The sequence below is a fragment of the Scyliorhinus torazame genome, chromosome 10 (genome assembly GCF_047496885.1).
Source record: "Scyliorhinus torazame isolate Kashiwa2021f chromosome 10, sScyTor2.1, whole genome shotgun sequence".
In the NCBI taxonomy this organism is placed as follows: Eukaryota; Metazoa; Chordata; class Chondrichthyes; order Carcharhiniformes; family Scyliorhinidae; genus Scyliorhinus; species Scyliorhinus torazame.
The window spans coordinates 22,716,276-22,737,520 of NC_092716.1; the positions used below are offsets into that span (position 1 = coordinate 22,716,276).

The window sequence follows — 21,245 nt, forward strand, 5'->3', positions numbered from 1 at the left end:
GCATTGTTTATGGGGCCATTGTGTGGTGACATCACAATCATTTCTGGCCTAGGCCTCGGGGACTGCAACCCATCAGAAGTAATGAAGCAAAACAGTGTGCCCACGTAAACATACACGCAGCTCATTGGCGGACAGTGCAACTAATGGTGTACGCTTTCCTACAATGCTGTGCTGCCCAAGTCCCAACTACCATTCGCCTCACTCACCCCTTTCACACATAACTCTTAAAAACCGGGTCTGGTTCTCTCTTCACAACCTGCCCTGCCTTTCCTATTTTATTCACGAGCCAGTATTCCTCAGGGCTTTCCACTCTTCCAAGCTCCAGATTGACAATTCTACATGGACCGACCCCCTCCCTATTCCCCCTCACTTTGAGAAAAACAGTACCAATCACACCAACTCCTCTGGGCCTCCTTATCTCTCTTCCTCCTACATCCCACTGAATTTAAACTCCCACATTTGGTCAGGATGAGCCAGTACTTCCTGTTCTAATCTCTCTTCCTTTACTGCTCTTTTCAACCTGATTGGCTTCCTGCACTATGGTGTCCGCTCAGATTGCCTGCATCGGAAGATTGTAGGTTCAAGGCCCACTCTGGAATACCAGTGCAATACCGAGGGAGTGCTGCACCGTCAGAGGTGCTATCTTTCCCCTTGGGCGTTAAACCAAGGCCACGATTGCTCTAACAAAACCAAAAAATGCTGGAAAATCCCAGCAGGTCAGACAGCATCTGTAGAGGGGGAACAGAGCGTTGCGAGTCTCAGCTCGCGCTAACTGGAAATAGGATGAGATTTATACTGTTTGTGGGGGGGGGGGTCTCGATGATGGAGCAGTAAGGGCTGGATAGAGGGCCAGAGGTAGGTGGAGGCTGGGGAGAGATTGACAAAGATGTGAAGACAAAAGGAATGTTAATGGTGGTGACCATGGCTAAGAAGGGTGCTGATAGTGCACATTGAGAGATCAGATTGTATTAATGGCAAAACAAGGGTGTGTCAAAGGACATCTTGGGACTGGGAACAGATGGCCCTAGGTGGGGCGGAGCGGGGTTGGGTTGGGGGGGGGGAGATCGTGGTAAAGGAAAACCAAGATGGAGAGCAGGGTGAAGGAAAAATGAATCAATGGAAGGAATAAAATAAATTGATCGAAATAAAAATGGGGTGAAGGTGGAGGAGAGAGTTCACAGTCTGAAGTTGTTGAACTCAATGTAAAGTCCGGAAGGCTGCGATGTGCCTAATCGGAAGATGAGGTGCTGCTCCTCCAGTTTGCGCTGGGCTTCACTGGAACACCGCAGGCCAAGGACGGACATGTGGCCGTGAGAACAGGATGGTGAGTTGAAATGGCAGCGACAGGAAGGTCTGGGTCCTGCTTGCGGACGGACTGAAGGTGGTCTGCAAAGCAGTCATCCAAGCGGTGTTTAGCCTCTCCAATGCACAGTGGCCACATTGGGAACAGCCAATGCAATAGACCCATTTGCTCTTTTAGGTCTATATAAAAGACATCATAACATCATTAATAGAATAGGGGGGAGGGGGTGGGAGTTATCCTTGGGGCACATGTCCCAATGAATATGTATCCATCAACCAATACCTTCCAATTAGGTTCTTATCACCTTGCTGTTTGTTGGAGCTTGCTACGCGCAATTTGGCTGTTGAGTTTCCAAGCTTTAAAATAATGTTACACTTCCAAGAATGTGAATCCCGCCCCCGCCGGTTGCCGAATTCTCCGGCACCGGATATTCGGCGGAGGCAGGAATTGCGCGTTGCAGCCCCCCCCCCCCCCCCGGCGATTCTCCGGCCTGCAATGGGCCGAAGTCCCGCTGCTGGAATGCCTGTCCCGCCGGCGAGAATCAAACCACCTCTCTTCCCGGTGGGACTAGGCAGCGCAGGCGGGTACTGGGGGTGGGGGGAGGCGCGGGGCGATCTGGCCCCATGGGGTACCCCCGCGATTGGGGCCCACCGATCCGCGGGCGGGCCTGTGCCATGGGGGCACTCTTTTCCCTCCGCCTCGGCCACAGTCTTCACCATGATCGATGTGGAAGAGACCCCCCCCAGCGCATGTGCAAGGATGACGTCAGCAGCCATTGACTCTCACGCGCATGCGCGGACTTCCACCGACTGGTGGAGTCCTTTCGGCCCCGGCTGCCGTGGCGCCAAAAGCCTTTCCCGCCAGTCGGCGGCGCGCCAACCACTCCGGCGTGGGCCTAGCCCCTCAAGGTGAGGGCTTGGCCCCTAAAGGTGCGGATTTCTCTGCACCTTTTGGGGCGGCCCGACGCCGGAGTGGTTCACGCCACTCCATCCCGCCGAGACCCCGCGCCCCGCTGGGTAGGGGAGAAGCCCGGCCCTGGTACTGGACGAGCAGAAATTTCCTCCAGTTAAATATTGGGAAAACCAAAGTCGTCTTCAATCCTCACCGCAGAAGACCATTCCCACGCCGCTGACTCCATTTTTATCCTGGGCAACTGTCTGAGCCCGAACCAGATTGCGTCAAACATATTTTAATCTGATTATTCAAACACTTATGTCCCATTCACCCATCATCCCTACACTTGCTGATCTACACTGGCTCCTGGTTAGACAATGCCTTGATTTTAAAATTCTCAACCTTGCTTACAAATTCCTCTATGGCCTCCTTCCTCCCTCTCTCGTCGCCATCCCCCCTCACCAATCCCATAGCCCTCCTAGATATCTGCACACCTCTGATCTGGCCTGTGGAACATCCCTTGTTTTAATTGCTCCACCATCGGTGGCCGTGCCTTCAGGTGCCTGGGACCTAAGTTTGGAATTATCACCCTTAAACCTCTCAATCTCTCCTCCTCGCTTTCCTCCTTGAAGACTCTCCTTAAAACTCACCTCTTAGCCCAGGCTTTTGGACTTCTGTCAGACTATGTCCTTACCTGGCTCAGTGTTAAACTTGAAGCGCCTTGGAATGTTTTATTGTATTACAAGTGCCATATAAATAAAAGTTCCTTATTTTGTTTTCGTGGGCTGCAATTCTTGCGCAGAGTGCATTATGTTGGAGTTGGGCGGTGGCAGCGGTTTGGGGATTGTGATGGGGGAGTGGGCATACTGAGTGAAGTTCAACCATGCGCATTTCTTTTTTATAAATTTAGAGTACCCAATTCTTATTTTCCAGTTAAGGGTCAATTTCACGTGGCCAATCCACCTAGCCTGCCCATCTATGGGTTGTGGGGGTGAGGCCCATGAAGCATGTGTGCTTTATATTGATTGTCATAGACACTGGTAAATCTCATGGGCTTCTCAACCTTGTAGAGGCTTGGGAATGTGCGAAGGGCATTGTTGCACAGCAGCAGTGAAATCATACACCGTGTGGTGTCGCTGTTCATTGCTCCTCCAGCCCCATTGGCAAGACCCTGGCATATTTGCTGAGGGCAGGAACATGCTCAGCTGCAATGTACCACAAGGTCTTTATTTTAAATAAATTTAGAGTACCTAATTCATTCTTTTTTTTTCCACATTAAGGGGCAATTTAGCCTGGCCAATTCACCTACCCTGCACATATTTTTGAGTTTGTGGGGGTGAGACCCACGCAGATACAGGGAGAATGTGCAAACTCCACACGGACAGTGACGCAGGGCCGGGATCGAACCCGGGTCCTCGGCGCCTTGAGGCAGCAGTGCGAACCACTGCGCCACCGTGCTGCCCATACCACTAGGTCAAATAGTTTCCCAAGAGCCCCTTTCTAATTTCCCACAGAGGCAACTCGAATCAGGATCATTTCCTGTGTCAAAGTAAAGCCCCCATAGTCCCCCATGACTATAGGCTGCTTTCCCCTTTGAGGGGGAGAGCTGACTGGTGGTGATCTAACCTGAGGATCACCACACCTTGGAGGAGGGGCAAGGTTGAGAAGGCGGGGCCTTCATGAATAACCTTAGCCGGTACGGGAATTGAACCCCGCGCTGTTGGCCTCACTTTGCATCACGAACCAAATGTCCAGCCAATTGAGCTAAACTGGCCCCCATGGTAACCATAGCAACACAACCCTCTGTGTTTTGCAGAGGAGGAGCCCAACAAAAGCCTGATGTGGCACAAAGAGCTTGGGACGGAGGGTTGGGATTCCTTTTATAGGAAAAGGAGGAGGCTATTTAACCCCTTGGGTCAGTTCTGCCGATCAGTGGGACCATGGATGCCATGATTCACTGACCTACGCTGCTCCACCTGCTCCACTCCCTCTTATACAGTTTAAAATCTATCGCATTTCTCCCTCTATTTAGCTCTGACGAAGAGCCATATGGACTTGAAACATTAACCCTGTTTCCCTCTCCACAGACGCTGCCAGACATGCTGGGTTTTTGCAGAAAAAGCAATCCTGGGAAAACATGAAGCAACTTGAACATGAAGGGCAGCACGGTAGCATTGTGGATAGCACAATTGCTTCACAGCTCCAGGGTCCCAGGTTCGATTCCGGCTTGGGTCACTGTCTGTGCGGAGTCTGCACATCCTCCCCGTGTGTGCGTGGGTTTCCTCCCACAGTCCAAAGATGTGCAGGTTAGGTGGATTGGCCATGATAAAGTGCCCTGAGTGTCCAAAATTGCCCTTAGTGTTGGGTGGCGTTGCTGGGTTATGGGGATGGGGTGGAGGTGTTGACCTTGGGTAGGGTGCTCTTTCCAAGAGCCGGTGCAGACTCGACGGGCCGAATGGCCTCCTTCTGCACTGTAAATGCTATGATAATCTATGAAACTAGGGGCGGTATTCCCCCCCCCCCCACCGGGTGGGAGAATCGCCGAGGTGCAGCGCGAATCGCGCCACGCCGCCCCGACCCCCGCCCGCGATTCCCCCCCCCCCCCGGAAACCAGCGCCGCGCGTAAATGGCCTAGTCCCGCCGGCGCCGGCGGGTACTCGTCGCGAAGGCTTGGGGGGAGGAGGGCTCCCTTCCTGGAGGGGGGGGCCTTCGGAGTGGCCTGGTACGCGATCGGGCCCAACCGATCAGCGGGCCGGTCTCTCTGTCGGCGAGCCTGGATCCATCTGCCATGTTTGTGCGGGGCGGCCTTGGGGAGGACGGCCACCGCGCATGCGCTAGTTGGCGCCGGCCCAACTGCGCATGCGCGGGACCCAAGGCGCCGCGTCTTTTACACGGCTCCGGGTCTCTGACGCCGTGCCGAGGCCCCGCCCCCATAAATCGCGCGCGACGCACCTGCTAGCCCCACGGAGGGGGGAGAATAGGGGTCTGGGAACGGGTGCCGATGCCGGAGTAAAACACTCCGGTTTTTACTCCGGTGTCGGCACTTAGACTCCCGTTGGGAGAATCCCGCCCCAGGTATCCGGTTATCCTTGAATTAACTTGCATTGTTTAGCAAACCCAGGATGTTCCAAAGCACTTTACAGGCAATGAAATGGTGCTTGAAGTGTCATCACTGTTCACAGCATCACAGGCGGCCCATTTGGCCCATCATGTTTTGTTCGAAAGTTGGAATTAGACGAAAAGTCTAAAATTGGCTAAAAAGGAGACTGATAGGTATTTAGCTACTCTGAAGACTTCTGAGATGCAGATTAGCCTAGTAACAGTGTGAAACAGATACTTTGTTGAGGAAAGTGGAGATTAACAATCCAGGGACCATCTTCGCCACCCCATACATTTTACTCAAGAAGAAAGATTCCCTAAAAAAGCTAAAAGTCCCATGTGATAATTATTTGCTGGGTTTGGTTCATACTGTTAAAACCTCTAGGATGTTGTTTTGGGGAAGGTGTATTTTCAGAGTTTAGGAAAGTACATAAATTGGATTGGGTTTAATTCAAGAATGTTGTCTGGTCAGCCATTAATGTAGTTCATTGCAAATGTTGTTCTTTGCTGTTGCCTTTCTTGTTGTGTTTTAAAGTTTAATAAACGTTTTGTTATTTGAATAATTTACATCAAGGCTGACTCCTACTCAGCGGGTTTAATCTCATTTCTCAAATTTTGATTCCAATCTCAAAAATAAATAGTTGAGAACTGGAGTTCTAACTTTCCCGTCTTGGATTTGGGATGTCCTCGCATTGAACATCAGCGGGGTTTATAACAATTTGTGCTGGCTCTCTGAATGAACAATGCCCTTACGTAGTGCCACACCCGGCCTTGGCCCTGTAACCCTGCACATTCAATGTTGCCGTTTGGGGGATGAATGTTGGCCGGAGGGTACCCCTTTTGCTGTTGTCTGAAATAGTGTCACGGGATTTTTAAAAATACAAGATGGCAGATGGGACCCAACAGTACTCCTGACACTGCAGCAGTCCCTCAGTACTGCACAGCAGTGTCAGCCTGGCCTCAAGCCTCTGGAGTGGGACTTGGACCCACAAGACTCTGATTTTGCAGTGAGTGTGCTACCGATGGAGTCCTGGCTGGCCCCTCCCTAAAGCTCTCCAGATCTGTCATGTCGAACAAAATCTGCTGGATGTATTCCCCAGTGTGTGACGTATAGCAGCGTTTCAGGGAAATGAGTGATCCCTCAGGCCTGTTGGTAGCACTGCAGCACAGAGACTTGGCAAGTTGGACTAGTAAATTCAGCGGTGTACTAACTGGGAAAGGAGGAAACCGTGAGGAGAAGGGAGTTCAAACGGGAGCTGGAAGTGGTGGGACTGGAGAAGGGAGTTCAAGCAATCCCGCGGGGAAGTGTCAGGAATCTCTGGGAGAATGTTGGCAGGAAGTACCGTTCTCCTGCTAACATCTATCCTGGCGTGTGCTATAAAGCATTTTGTGCTTGACGAGGTTGGGAGGATTTCCTGATGAAGCCTTCTCTTTTTACCAACATTCCTTCGCCAAGGAGTCAAGGAGAGAGTCAGGAAAACAAAATTAGAGAGGAGACAGTGGCTTTGGCGGAGAGACAGCTTGCTTGCTGTCTCTTGTAAAGGGTCGGGGGCGGGGCAAAGTTGATGCTACTGAGAGGAATGTGTAGCATGTCTGGGTTTTGGTCGCGTCAGCGGAGAAAAGATGTTTCTTTTCTAGTCCCCCTCCACATGCAGGTTTCCAGCTCCCCACCGCCCCGGCATTGTGATCTTGCCAATGTTGCATCACACTCGGGATGGGCCCTTTAACTGGTTCTGGTTCTGAACTGCAGGCTGAATAATGTATTGCTTCATTGAAAGGCCCACTCTGGTTGCGAGTGGAGAGGATCCTTTATCAAACACCAAGAAGGATAACATCTTCCATTAGATTGGTGCTGTGCGGGTTCCTAAGATAGTGTTTCAAATAACAAGCCAGCTGTTGGGCTTGTCGTTGCATACTGGTCTTTGCTTGACAGTCAGTGGGCTATTTATTACAGGTCACACACATGTTTAGCCTCTTCCCTCCAATTTTCACCCATGACCAAAGAAACCACCAACCTATACTCTGAACAATGCGTGAAGGAAACTGGCTCCAAGGCAAAGAGCTTGTGATTATTCGGTTTCCTGATCGGGCAATGTTTTTATAGACTCCCAGCAGTCAGCTGTGTTTCCATACAAGCCTCAGTGCTCCAAGAGCTTGATGTGTTTTTTCAAAACATTTTTTTCTTAGTAGGGGGCTGTGTTTATATATTGTGGTAGCTTTGCCCCTTTAAGGGGGCAAGTTCCACTGACCACTTGACCAGCTCGAGGCCAATCGCACAGAGGCGCGCAAACACTGGCCAATGGGGAGTTTGTGTGGGGGCCCTGGGAGCAGGGCCCCGGACAGTGTGGACCAGGGAGCTGAAGTGTTAGAGACCTGGGGCGAAATTCTCCGATATCGGCGCGATGTCCGCCGACTGGCGCCCAAAATGGCGCAAATCAGTCGGGCATCACGCCGCCCCTAAGGTGCGGAATGCTCCGCATCTTTGGGGGCTGAGCCCCAACCTTAATTTCCACCCCGCCAGCTGGCGGAAAAGGCCTTTGGTGCCCCGCCAGCTGGCGCGGAAATGACATCTCCGGGCGGCGCATGCGCGGGAGCGTTAGCGGCCGCTGACGGCATTCCCGCGCATGCGCAGCGGAGGGAGTCTCTTCCGCCTCCGCCATGGTGGAGACCGTGGCGAAGGCGGAAGGGAAAGAGTGCCCCCATGGCACAGGCCCGCCTGCGGATCGGTAGGCCCCGATCGCGGGCCAGGCCACCATGGGGGAACCCCTCCAAGACCCCGGAGCCCGCCCGCGCCGCCTTGTCCCGCCGGTAAGGTAGGTGGTTTAATCTACGCCGGCGGGACAGGCATTTTAGCGGCGGGACTTCGGCCCATCTGGGCCGGAGAATCGCGGTGGGGGGGCCCGCCAACCGGCACGGAGCGATTCCCGCCCCCGCCGAATATCCGGTGCCGGAGAATTCGGCAACCGGCGGGGGCGGGATTCACTCCAGCCCCCGGCGATTCTCCGACCCGGCGGGGGGTCGGAGAATCTCGCCACTGTTGTATAGTGTTCAGTGCCTGCCTGCTGTCCAAAATTGTTACCTCAAGAATGTTACCCCTTATTTTATATTGCATCTCCACGTCCTTCTTACCAAAATACACCACCTCACACCTCTCCACGTTGAACTTCATCTGCCGCCTTTCTGCCCATTCCGCTAACTTGTTTGTGTCCTTTTGAAGTTCTATATTCCTCTTCACAGTTCACAATAATTCCAAGTTTTGTATCATCCGCAATCTTTAACATTTTCCCCTGCACACCAAGATCTAGATCATTAATTTTTTAAAAGTACCCAATTCATTGTTTTCCGATTAAGGGGCAATTTAGCATGGCCAATCCACTTATCCTTCACATCGTTGAGTTGTGGGGGTGAGACCCACGCAGACACTGGGAGAATGTGCAAACTCCACACGGACTGTGACCCGGGGCCAGGTTTGAACCCGGGTCCTCGGCGCCACGAGGCAGCAGTGCTAACCACTGCACCACCCTGCCGCCCTGATCATTAATATGCATCAGTAAAAGCAAGGGTCCCAATCCCAACCCTTGAGGAACTCTACGACAAACCTTCTTCCAGCCTGAAAGGTATCCACTGGACATTACACTCTGCTTCCTGTTATTCTGCCAGTTTTCTGTTCAGATTGCTCCTGTCCCTTTTATTCCAGGAACTATAACATTTCTCACAGGTCTGCTGTGTGGCACTGCATCAAATGCCTTCTGAAAGCCATGTGCACCACATCAACAGTATTACCCTGATCGACCCTTACCGTTACCTCCACAAAGACTTCCAGCAAGTTATTTAAACACGATACACCTTTGGAAATCCACGCTGGCTGAGTACAATGGAGAGAATTCAGAAGCAAATTACAAGAATGGTAGAGATGGGGAAGAGAAACTTCAGTTATGAGGATAGATTGGAGTTTTGATTGACGTTTTCAAGGCATTAGGGGAAACAGATAGGGCAAGTCTGAAGAAACTATTTCTGCTGGTGCTAGGGGTCAAAATCTAAACATTCAAGCCAGATATTCTGGGAAACACTTCTTCACACACAAGGTGGTAGAATGTTGCCTTCATAAAAAATGGCAATTGATGTTACAGCAATTGCATATTTTAAGACCGTAATCGATAGATTTTGGTTCACCAAAGGTATTAGGATATGTGGAGTTGGGTCACATATTGACTAACAGAACAGGCTTGAGGGGCTGAATGGCCTACCCCTGAACCTATATTCCAATGTTTTTGTGTTCCTACTGGATCAAGTTGCTCTGAGGAGGCGGGTGGGTGGGTGGGAAGGCATGGTTTGCTTTTGCTTTCCGTCAATTCTTCGATCCACACAGACAACAATTCCTCTATCTTCCAGAGGGGCCATGTCGTTCACACCACATGGTAAAGGTTGTGACTGCTTTATGGCAGCTTTATGAGCGGTAATTTATCGCTGATTAGAGCATGATTCTGTGTCTCGAAGTCACTCGCTGTCAGGGGGGGGTTACAATCCCTGACCTGTCTGTCCAGCAGCCCCTCGCCGACACCGTTCCTGGAGTGCCCTAACCTCCGGTAGAATGCACATTTATCACAGCTTCCTGTATTAATAAAAGCTCTTTCGAAAAGCGCCCTCTTTGTAGCTGCTCACCAAAAGACTCTTTACACCGTCCTCCAAGACAGCGCGAGAGAGAGACAGAGTGGGCCTATTGTATCTAGTTTTGAATAAAACTCCTTCTGAACAGAATAAATTTGTAGGTTTGAATCCTGATAAATGCACAATTAGTTAGCCGAGAAAAATTGGATCCAGCTGTCCATTGACAGTGCTTAAAAAAACACCAATACACATTACCTCAGCACCGTCGGTAATGTATTCGGCAATAAATCTTGATTAACTCCCTCCTTCCTGGAGCCTTCTGTTGCAATTGAGAGCAAACGTAAAGCAGCATTTATTTATTTTAACTGCAGTTGTCAGGGAAGTGCATTTATGAAGCTTTTACAATAACAACTCGCATTTAGGTAGCATCTTCAACATCGTAAACTTGATTACGCTGCTTTGCAAGCGCATAGCCATGCAAACTTTGAAACTCAGCCAGGGAGGGAGACATTATGACAGGCTACTAACTGTTTGTTTGTTGGCGCAGGCACCTTTTTTTTTTAGAAATATTTTTATTCAAATTTTTACATCTTTTCAACAAAACCCCCCTTACAGAAAAAAGAAAAACAAAGAACACATAAATAAACATCTTACAACTACATCACGAATTCCCCCCAATATACAAACCCCCCATTAAGCACTAATAAACACAGTAGAAAACACAAAGTACACCCCCCCCCTCCCCCTCTGGGTTGCTGCTGCTGACCACCTCCTAACGCCCCGCTAGAAAGTCTAGGAACGGTTGCCACCGCCTGAAGAACCCTTGCACAGACCCTCTCAAGGCAAATTTTACCCTCTCCAATTTAATGAACCCTGCCATGTCGCTGATCCAGGCTTCCACACTCGGGGGCCTCTCATCCTTCCACTGTAGCAGAATCCTCCGCCAGGCTACCAGGGTCGCAAAGGCCAGCATACCGGCCTCTTTCGCCTCCTGCACTCCCGGCTCGTCCGATACCCCAAATAGTGCTAACCCCCAGCTCGGCTTAACCTGGGTGTTCACCACCTTAGACATCGTCCTCGCAATACCCCTCCAGAACTCATCCACGCCGGGCACGCCCAGAACATATGGGTATGATTTGCTGTGCTCCCTGAGCACCTCCCACCTGTCTTCCACCCCAAAGAACCTGCTCAGCCTCGCCCCTGTCATATGCGCTCTGTGAAGAACCTTAAATTGTATCAGGCTAAGCCTGGCGCAAGAGGAGGAAGAATTAACCCTACCCAGGGCATCCGCCCACGTACCCTTGTCTATCTCCTCCCTAAGCTCCTCCTCCCATTTATCCTTTAGCTCCTCCACCGAGGTCTCCTCCTCCTCCTGCATCTCCTGGTAGATCGCCGAGACCCTGCCCTCTCCAACCCAAACCCCCGAGAGCACCCTATCCTGGATCCTGAGTGCTGGAAGCAGCGGGAACTCCCTCACCTGCCGACTTACAAACGCCCTTATCTGCATGTACCTGAAGGCATTTCCAGGGGGAAGCCCAAATCTTTCCTCCAGCTCCCCAAGGCTTGCAAACGTCCCATCTAAAAACAGGTCCCCCATCCTTCTAATTCCTGCCCTGTGCCAGCTCAGGAACCCTCCATCCAATCTCCCTGGGACGAACTGATGGTTCTCCCGGATCGGGGACCAAACCGAAGCCTCTACCTCACCCCTGTGGCGCCTCCACTGCCCCCAAATTTTCAAAGTCGCCGCCACCACTGGACTCGTGGTGTACCTAGTCAGCGGGAGCGGCAGCGGTGCTGTCACCAGCGCTCCTAGACTAGTGCCCATACAGGACGCCATCTCCAGCCTCTTCCACGCCGCCCCCTCCCCCTCCATTACCCACGTGCGTATCATCGCCACATTCGCAACCCAGTAATACCCACACAGATTAGGTAACGCTAACCCTCCTCTGTCCCTACTCAGCTCCAGAAACGCCCTTCTCACCCTCGGGGTCTTTTTCGCCCACACGAATCCCATGATGCTCCTACTGACCCGCTTAAAAAAGGCCTTTGGGATCAGGATGCGGAGGCACTGGAATATAAAAAGGAACCTCTGGAGCACCGTCATCTTCACCGACTGTACCCTACCCGCCAAGGAGAGTGGCAGCCCATCCCACCTTTTAAACTCCTCCTCCATCTGCTCCACCAGCCTCGTCAAGTTGAGCTTGTGTAGGGCCCCCCAGCTCCTGGCCACCTGGATCCCCAGATACCGAAAACTCTTTTCCACCCTCTTCAGTGGAAGCTCGTCTATCCCCCTTCCCTGGTCCCCTGCGTGTACCACGAAGAGCTCACTCTTCCCCACGTTGAGCTTATACCCGGAAAAGTCCCCAAACTCCTTGAGAATCCGTATCACCTCCGGCATCCCCCCCCACTGGGTCCGCCACATACAGTAACAGGTCATCGCCATACAACGAAACACGGTGTTCCTCCCCCCCGGACCAGCCCCCTCCAGTTCCTGGACTCCCTTAGAGCCATAGCCAAAGGCTCAATTGTCAATGCAAATAGCAAGGGGGATAGGGGGCACCCCTGCCTCGTCCCCCGGTACAGCCGAAAGTATTACGACCTCCTCCGATTCTTGGCCACACTCGCCACCGGGGCTTTGTAAAGTAGCCTAACCCAACTAATGAACCCTTCCCCAAACCCAAACCTCCTCAACACTTCCCAGAGGTACCCCCACTCCACCCTATCGAAGGCCTTCTCCGCGTCCATCGCCGCCACTATCTCCGCCTCCCCCTCCACTATAGGCATCATGATTACGTTAAGGAGCCTCCGCACATTGGTATTCAGCTGCCTTCCCTTAACAAAACCCGTCTGGTCCTCGTGAATCACCCCCGGGACACAGTCCTCAATTCTGGTAGCCAACACCTTCGCTAACAGCTTCGCGTCCACATTGAGGAGAGAGATTGGCCTATGCGACCCACACTGTAATGGGTCCTTGTCCCGCTTCGAGATCAGCGCCCTGGACATCGTCGGGGGTAGAGCTCCCCCCCTTCCTCCCTCGCCTCATTGAAAGTCCTCACTAATGGAGGGCCCAACAGATCCATGTACTTCCGGTAAAATTCCACCGGGAACCCATCTGACCCCGGTGCCTTCCCCGCCTGCATACTCCCCAGCCCCTTAGTCAGACCCTCCAGCCCTACCGGTGCCCCAAGCCCAGCCACCTGCTCCTCCTCCACCCTCGGGAACCTCAGTCGATCCAAAAATCGACGCATCCCCCCTCCTCTGTCGGGGGCTCAGACCTATACAGTCCCTCATAGAAGTCTCTAAATACTCCATTTATTCCCACCGCACTCCACACCGTGTTCCCCCCTTTATCCCTAACTCCCCCAATCTCCCTCGCTGCCTCCCGCTTCCAAGCTGGTGTGCCAACATCCGGCTAGCCTTCTCCCCGTACTCATACACCGCCCCTTGCGCTTTCCTCCACTGCACCTCCGCCTTCTTGGTAGTCAACATGTCGAACTCGGCCTGAAGGCTTCGTCGCTCCTTGAGTAGTCCCTCCTCGGGGACCTCTGCATACCTCCTATCCACCCTTAAAATCTCCCCCACCAATTTCTCCCTCTCTCTCCTCTCCTTCTCCTTGTGGGCCCTAGTGGAGATTAGCTCTCCCCTAATCACCGCCTTCAGCACCTCCCAGACCACCCCCACCTGCACCTCCCCATTATTGTTAGCCTCTCGATAGCTTTCAATGCACCCCCGGATCCGCCCACTCACCTCCTCATCCGCCAGCAAGCCCACATCCAGGCGCCACAGCGGGCGCTGGAGCTAGGGGAGGAGAGGGACCAGCGCTCGCCAATGCGGGGCATGGTCTGAGGTGGCTATGGCCGAATACTCCGTGCCCTCCACCCTCGGAATTAGTGCCCTGCTCATAACGAAGAAGTCTATCCGGGAGTGGGCTTTATGGACGTGGGAAAAAAAAGAAAATTCCCTGGCCCCTGGCTTGACAAACCTCCATGGGTCCACTCCTCCCATCTGGTCCATAAGCCCCCTCAGCACCTTGGCCGCCGCTGGCCTCTTACCCATCCTGGACCTGGAGCGGCCCAATGCTGGATCCAGTACCGTGTTGAAGCCCCCCCCCATTATCAAGCTCCCTGCCTCCAGGTCCGGAATCCGGCCCAACATGCACCGCATAAATCCGGCATCGTCCCAATTCGGGGCATATACATTCACCAAGACCACCCGCACCCCCTGCAGCTTACCACTCACCATCACATACCTACCTCCATTGTCTGCCACGATGCTCAGCGCCTCAAATGACTTCCCCACTTCCCCACCAAAATCGCAAAATCGCCACCCCTCGATTCTTTGCGTCCAACCCCGAGTGGAAAATCTGCCCTACCCATCCCTTTCCCAGCCTAACCTGATCTGCCACTCTGAAATGCGTCTCCTGGAGCATAACCACATCTGCCTTCAGTCCCTTCAGGTGCGCGAACACATGGGCCCTCTTGACCGGCCTGTTCAGGCCTCTCACATTCCAAGTTATCGGCCAGATCAGGGTACCCCCCGCTGCCTATTAGCCATCCCCTTTTCTAGGCCAGCCATGTGCCCGCGCCTCCCGCACTCACCATTCCCCCCAGCGGCAGACCCCCGCCCCGATTCTCTCTCCGAGCTCCAGCTCACCCTTGGCCAATGCAGCAGCAACCCAGTTCTCTCTCCTCCTCCTCATCCCCCCCCCCCCCCCCCCCCCCCCCCCAAAGCTAGGTCCTCCCCTAGCTGCGTTGCTCCCCCCATAGCACTCCCCTAAGTCAGCTGACTCCTGCTGACCCCGGCCACTCCCGCCACTCCATCAACCCCCCAATGTGGTAGTCTCCCCCCCCCTTCCTGTCCATCAGTGGGCGCTACTCTCCAACACCGCCCTTCTCTCCCCCCCCCCCGGCCCTGCCCCCTTCCTTCCCTAGCGTGGGAAAAAGCCCGTGCTTTCCATCAGACTGGCCCCGCCCTCTCTGGCGCATCTCCCTATTGCGGCCTAAACCCAGTTCCCCCACCTCGGGCCTCCTATCTCCCCTCCCCCCAACGGGGCCCGTACTTCCAACCACCGACGCCCACACTTTCACAAAACCCATCCTTCGAACCAATTCACCCTACCCCACCCAGCCCCCAAGGAAACAATACAGAACAGAACAGAACATCCCCCATAGCACAATAACCACAGTAGCCCCCAGTGACCTCCCCTCACAACCGACCCTCAGTCCGTGTCCAACTTTTCGGCCTGAATAAAGGTCCACGCCTCTTCCGGCATCTCAAAGTAATGGTGCCGGTCCTTAAACGTGACCCACAGTTGCGCCGGCTGCAGCATCCCGAATTTCACCCCCTTCCGATGCAGAACCGCCTTAGCCTGATTGTACCCGGCCCTCTTCTTGGCCACCTCCGCGCTCCAGTCCTGGTATATCCGGACCTCTGCATTCTCCCACCTGCTGTGCCGCTCCTTTTTTGCCCATCTTAGGACACACTCCCTGTCCACCAAGCGGTGGAACCGCACCAATACCGCCCGCGGCGGCTCGTTGGGCTTGGGCCTCCTCGCCAGGACTCGGTGGGCCCCATCCAGCTCCAGGGGCCTCGGGAAGGTACCCGCGCCCATCAACATGTTCAGCATCGTGACCACATATGCTCCAGCGTCTGACCCCTTCACTCCCTCCGGGAGACCCAGAATCCGCAGATTCTTTCTCCTCGACTGATTCTCCATGTCCTCAAACTTCTCCTGCCATTTCTTATGCAGCGCCTCGTGCGCCTCCACCTTCACCGCCAGGCCCAATATCTCATCCTCATTCTCTGAGGCCTTCTGCCGCACCTCCCGGATCGCCGCCCCTTGTGCCTTCTGGGTCTCGACCAGCTTGTCGATCGAAGCCTTCATCGGTTCCAGCAGCTCTGCTTTCAGTTCCGCGAAGCAGCGCTTGAGAAACTCCTGCTGCTCTTGTGCCCACTGCGCCCACGCTGCCTTGTCTCCACCCGCCGCCATCTTGGCTTTCCTCCCTCGCACTTTTCGCTGCACCAGAATTGCTTTTTTCACCGTTCCACTCCTGGTCCAATCCATACAGTGCCGGGGAAATCGTACTGTCACCTTCCCACACCGGGAACCGTCGAACAAATGCCGCTGGGGCCCCTCAAAAGAGCCCAAAAGGCAGTTTCTGGCGGGAGCTGCTGAACATGCGACTTAGCTTAACATAGCCGCAACCGGACGGCGCAGGCATCTAAAGGAGGCGAGGGAACCGGAGAGGTGTAGGGGATGAATTCCAAAGCATGAGGCCTAGACAGCGAAGGATAGATGGCTGCTGTAGCCAGCAACTCTAGGCCAGAGGATGTCAGGGGTTTTACAATCGACCAAGAGCTGGAGAGCACAGTGTTCTCAGGGAATTGGGGCTAGAGCGGTTAAAATTGGGGAGAGGTGGACGTGTTTGAATACAAGGATGAGAGGTTTAAAATTGAACAAGATGCTTATTAAAGCTCTTGTATGTTTAAGTGTATCTTCCCACAGATATATTTTCTGAAAGTATTGTAGAACTTTTTTTTTGTTGAATATTTTTTATTCTCCCCTTTTTCACATTTTCTCCCACATTTACACCCACCAACAATAAACAATAATCAGCAACAAATATATCAATCCCCATATCAATAACAACGATCCCATCCTCCCACCAAACCCCAAACATTAGCCCGCATGTTCACACAAACAAATGACAAAAAGGAATTAGGGATCACCCATAGTCGCCATTAACACACACCGCCCCCCTCCCCCCAACCCTCCCACCCACCCCGCCCCCCCCAACTAATGTTCGATTTTATCCAGTTCTTTTTTATTTTATTTAGAGTACCCAGTTAATTTTTTTCAATTAAGGGGCAATTTATCGTGGCCAATCCACCTAGCCTGCACATCTTTGGGTTGTGGGGGCAAAACCCATGCAAACACGGGGAGAATGTGCAAACTCCACACGGACAGTGACCCAGAGCCGGGATCGAACCTGGGACTTCGGTGCCGCGAGGCCGCAATGCTAACCCACTGTGCCACCGTGCTGCCCTAATTATCCATTTCTTGAAAGTGCATAATGAATAATGCCCATGAATTGTAGAACCCCTCCATCCTTCACCTCAGTTCAAACCCCTACAGCTGCATCAGTCCCAACCTTGCGCACGAGATGGAGGAATTCATACTCCGGAGCACCTCACACCAGAACCCCTCCTCCATATCCTCTCCCAACTCTTCTTCCCACTTTGCTTTGATCCCTTCCAGTGGTGCCTTCTCCTCTTCCAAAATAGCTCCGTAAACCGCTGACACTACCCCCTTCTCCAGTCCCCCTGTCGTCAGCACCTCCTCCAGTAAGGGGAAGCTCTGTATCTCCTTTCTGGCAAAATTTTGAACCTGCATGTATCTAAACATTTCCCCCTGCTCCAGCCCATACTCCGCTTCCAGCTCCTTCAATCCTGCAAACTGACCCCTTAGATACAAATCTTTTAGTGTATTGTAGAATTAATAAGCTACTTTTTATTGTTGACCACCTTCAAGTCAGATCCAGGGAATTCAACACTGACATTTCTGGGGTTAAATGTGATTCAATAGATAGGTAGCAGAGGTGAAAAGGGGTTGACAGCTGTGATGCTGGCCTATAGAAACTGCTTTGCAAAAACACAAATGTTGAGTCCTACTTAGCTATTCCGAACTCTAGTATTTCTGTCAAAAGAGACATGTCGAAGTTTTTTGTCTTGCACATGTCAGGTCACTTCATAAGAATATCAATAAAAGGCAAACACAACAATTTATACTGTATGAGAAGAGAGTGCTGATTAATTAGCAAGCGGATGCTGATTGGTGGAGGCGTTGCCACGAAGAATGCACCAGTTGATAGTGACTGACAGTTAATTGCCAAGCAATGTTTGATATTTAAACCAGGAACCTTGGCACTGATTGATCAAGGCATTGCCCCGGGGAATGAAGGAGCAAATAGCTGTCATTTATTTTGTTTAGCTGAAACGGGCACAATGTATGTACATTGTATTCAGTAATATTTGTAGCTTCCACTACACACACATGCGCCATAGTGAGAGCCTGACTAACAATCCTAAATTGGTTGGCAACGTAATTCTTAGCACACTGAGAATTATTTATAAAATCTTATCCAATCACAGAATCACATCTAATGTTGGACACTGTGTTTTGAGGTTTGAAAGCTAGGGATGGTTGGGTACAGACTGCATCTTGTACATACTGTTTGATACGATGCACCAGTCTTTGGGAGGTATGGCCTACATACCTAGCATCACACTGACACTGAAATACATATACCAAGTTACTCAGTACAATAGCCAGAGCATCTTTTTGGTGTGATGGCAGCATCCTGTTAGCGGTAAATATCACTTGCGTTGCTACAGCGTAGTAACGGCATGAAACACCAACTTCACCTGTTGCTCAAAGTTTTGAGATGCCTTGCCCTTCCAGGGTAATCTGAGGTAGGCTGGGCACTTTTCAGGGCTGAAAGTGACAGTCTTAGGCCTGTTAAAGAGTTTTCCAGATTGCCATTCGGGCTCATAGTGTGGCACATTTGTGTGTACTGGAAGCTACATATAGTAAAACATAGGGCCCTGTTCTTTGCAGACAGAAAGAATATGTACGTTCATGTGGATGTTTTAGATAAACAAAATAAATGACAGCTATTCACTGACTCATTCCTTCGGGCAATTTCTTGACCAATCCGGGTCAAACTGCCTAGTGTAAATTTTAAGCAATGCTTTGCAGTTAACTGCCAGTCACCATCAACTGATGCATTCTCCAAGGCAATTGCTCTACCATTCAGAGTGCATTTTCCAACCAGACAGCACTCTCTTCTCATACAGCATAAAGTGTTCTTTTGCCCATATATTGATATTCTTGCAAAGTGTCCCGATGAATGTAAGATGAAAAGCTTCGACATGTCTCTTTTTTCAGAGATAATCAAGTTCTGTGCTACCAAACGACAATACAAACTCTCCGAATCCACCGTTTCTTAAGTTCAATATTTGTAAATCTGGCTTTGCTAGTGCATTCCTCCAGTGCTCTTTGTGTTATGACAGTGTTTTGTTAGAGGGACTTTGATGAGCTTTCGCCTCAGATACTTTCCCAGAAATGTTTCTTCTTCACCAGTGTTGGGGTTTCCCCCCTCAGGCTATCAATTTTAATGTAAAATGCAACCCAATTTTAAGTCACGTACTCTTCAAACACAACACAACAAGATGACAACTTACACTTATATGGTGCCTTTAACTTGGTTAAACGCTTCAAGATGCTTCACAGGTTTGTTATCATACAAAATTTGACATGGAGGCCCATATGGAGATATTGGGGCAAATGGCCAAAAGATTTGTCTAGGAGCTCAGTTGAAAGGAGTGCCTTGAAGCAGGAAAAGGAGGTGGAGAGAAGGAGAGGTTGAGGAAGGGAATTGCAGAGCTTAGGGCCTTGGCAGCTGAAGACACAGTGGTAGGGCGAAAGAAATGGTGGATGCGCGAGAGGCCAGCATTTGGGGAATGCAGAAACCTAGCAGGTGGAGAAGGCAAAGCCATTGAGAGAATTGGAAATGAGGATAAAAAGGATAAAATCAAGAATTTGAAGGGACTGGAAATCAAATAAGTGAAAGATTCTACATCCTGCCAAATTTTAGAATTTACCCATAATTAAAAACACTCGAGTTCTTATGAGCAGACTGGCTTGACGATATTCCCCCATCACAGCAAGCCCCAGCATCCATCTGTTTTCCCTCCTTTCCTGAAGGTGCAAGCTCCAAAATTCCAAAGAGATCTTTATTTTTGTTCATAGTCCCTGGGATACACTTGAATTTTTCTCAGCCCAGCTATGAGCTTAGTTTTAACCTAAGGACAAGAAATGGGAGCAGGTGTAGATCATTTGGCCCCTTGAGCCCCCTTCACCGCTCAGCATAATAATGCAGCACAGTGGTTAGCACTGTTGTTTCACAGCGCCAGGGTCCCGGGTTCGATTCCCAGATTGGGTCACTGTCTGCGCGGAGTCAGCACATTCTCCCCGTGTCTGCGTGGGTTTGCTCCGGGCGCTCTGGTGTCCTCCCACAAGTCCCGAAAGACGTGTTGTTAGGCGCTTTGGACATTCTGAATTCTTATTCTGTGTACCCAAACAGGCGCTTGAGTGTGGCGATCAGGAGATTTTCACAGTAACTTCATTGCAGTGTTAATTTAAGGCTACTTCTGATAAGAAAGATTATTAACGGCTGATCTTGTCCCTCGAGCCCACTTTCCCACCCCCTCCCCATATCCTTTCGTTCCCTGAGAGAATGAAATCTGTCCCTCCCACCCTGAAATCCAGTCAAGGGTGGTTTATCTATGACCCATTGGCACAGAGAGTTCCAAACATTCACAACCCTTTGTGTGAAGAAATTTCCCCTCATCTCTTATCCTAGGATTGACTGTGCCTTCCCCCCAGCCTGGGGGAAGAATCTCTCCGTGCCTATGAACCTTGCCAAGCCCCTTCAGAAATTTGGAGGTTTTATTGCGATTGCCTCTCACTCTTCTGAACTCCAGAGAATACAAACCCAATTCACTCAGCCTCTCATCTTAGGACCCCCCCCCTTCATTCCAAGGACCAATCAGGTGAACGATTATTGTGGCTGATAGTAGCTTGAGGCAGTTATCACCCATCCTCCGCCCCACCCTCACCTGGGGGACGGCAGTACACCTTTAAGACACTTCCAGCTGCTGTGGGCGCCAGCCCTGAGCTTGTGCAATAGCAGCAGGTGAAAAAGGAATGTGTCCAATGAGGAAATGCAAATCCTCAGCGTGGAGCGCTCGCCCTGATTTGCATAAACCAGTGTCGACTGCAAGAACACCTACTTCAAAACCAAAGTAGTAATTTTTAAAAAAGATCTGCGAGTGTGAAGACGTATTAATGATCCCTGCCACCGGAGCCTTTAATTCAAGTTAAACATTGTTGACCTTGGTGCCCTTTCTCAAGTGATAGCAGGCTTACTGTCACAGGCAACAGTGAGTCAGAAACTTGAGTCATTACTGTTCTTAGTGACAAGTTTGAACAGTGCAAAACATGCTATCGGCCGACATGCACTTAATTTTCTGCGCATGCTAGAGCTGTGGGTTTTTACTTCCCTTCTTGGACCCCCCCACTCTCCCATTCCTGGCCCCTCACGTTGACCTGCAGGAGTGTGCGACTTCTCACCCTCCCTTCAGGAACCTATTTGTGACATGAAACCCTCCCCAGGTAAGAGACTCTACAACTGTGTACTGAGACCTGGGGCGGGGGTAGGACTGGTGGTGGGGGAGGGCTGGAATGCTCGCTCGGCTGCTCGGTAAGTAAGTGGCACAC

The 21,245-nt window shown here is 51.5% G+C and overlaps 1 protein-coding gene across 8 annotated transcripts in view; it reads left to right on the top strand.

The window, feature by feature from the left end:
• The window catches only part of gse1b (Gse1 coiled-coil protein b), a 663,364-nt gene that overhangs the window by 321,988 nt on the left and 320,131 nt on the right, over window positions 1-21,245 (top strand). Inside the window, exon 1 of one of the 8 annotated variants that reach the window (XM_072517867.1) lies at window positions 20,955-21,140. The exons of the other annotated variants lie outside the window; for them this stretch is intronic. Within the exon in view, the coding sequence (XP_072373968.1) occupies window positions 21,125-21,140 (16 nt within the window). The 5' untranslated portion in view covers window positions 20,955-21,124. Of the gene's footprint in view, window positions 1-20,954; window positions 21,141-21,245 lie in introns of those variants that run through there. 8 annotated transcript variants of the gene reach the window in all.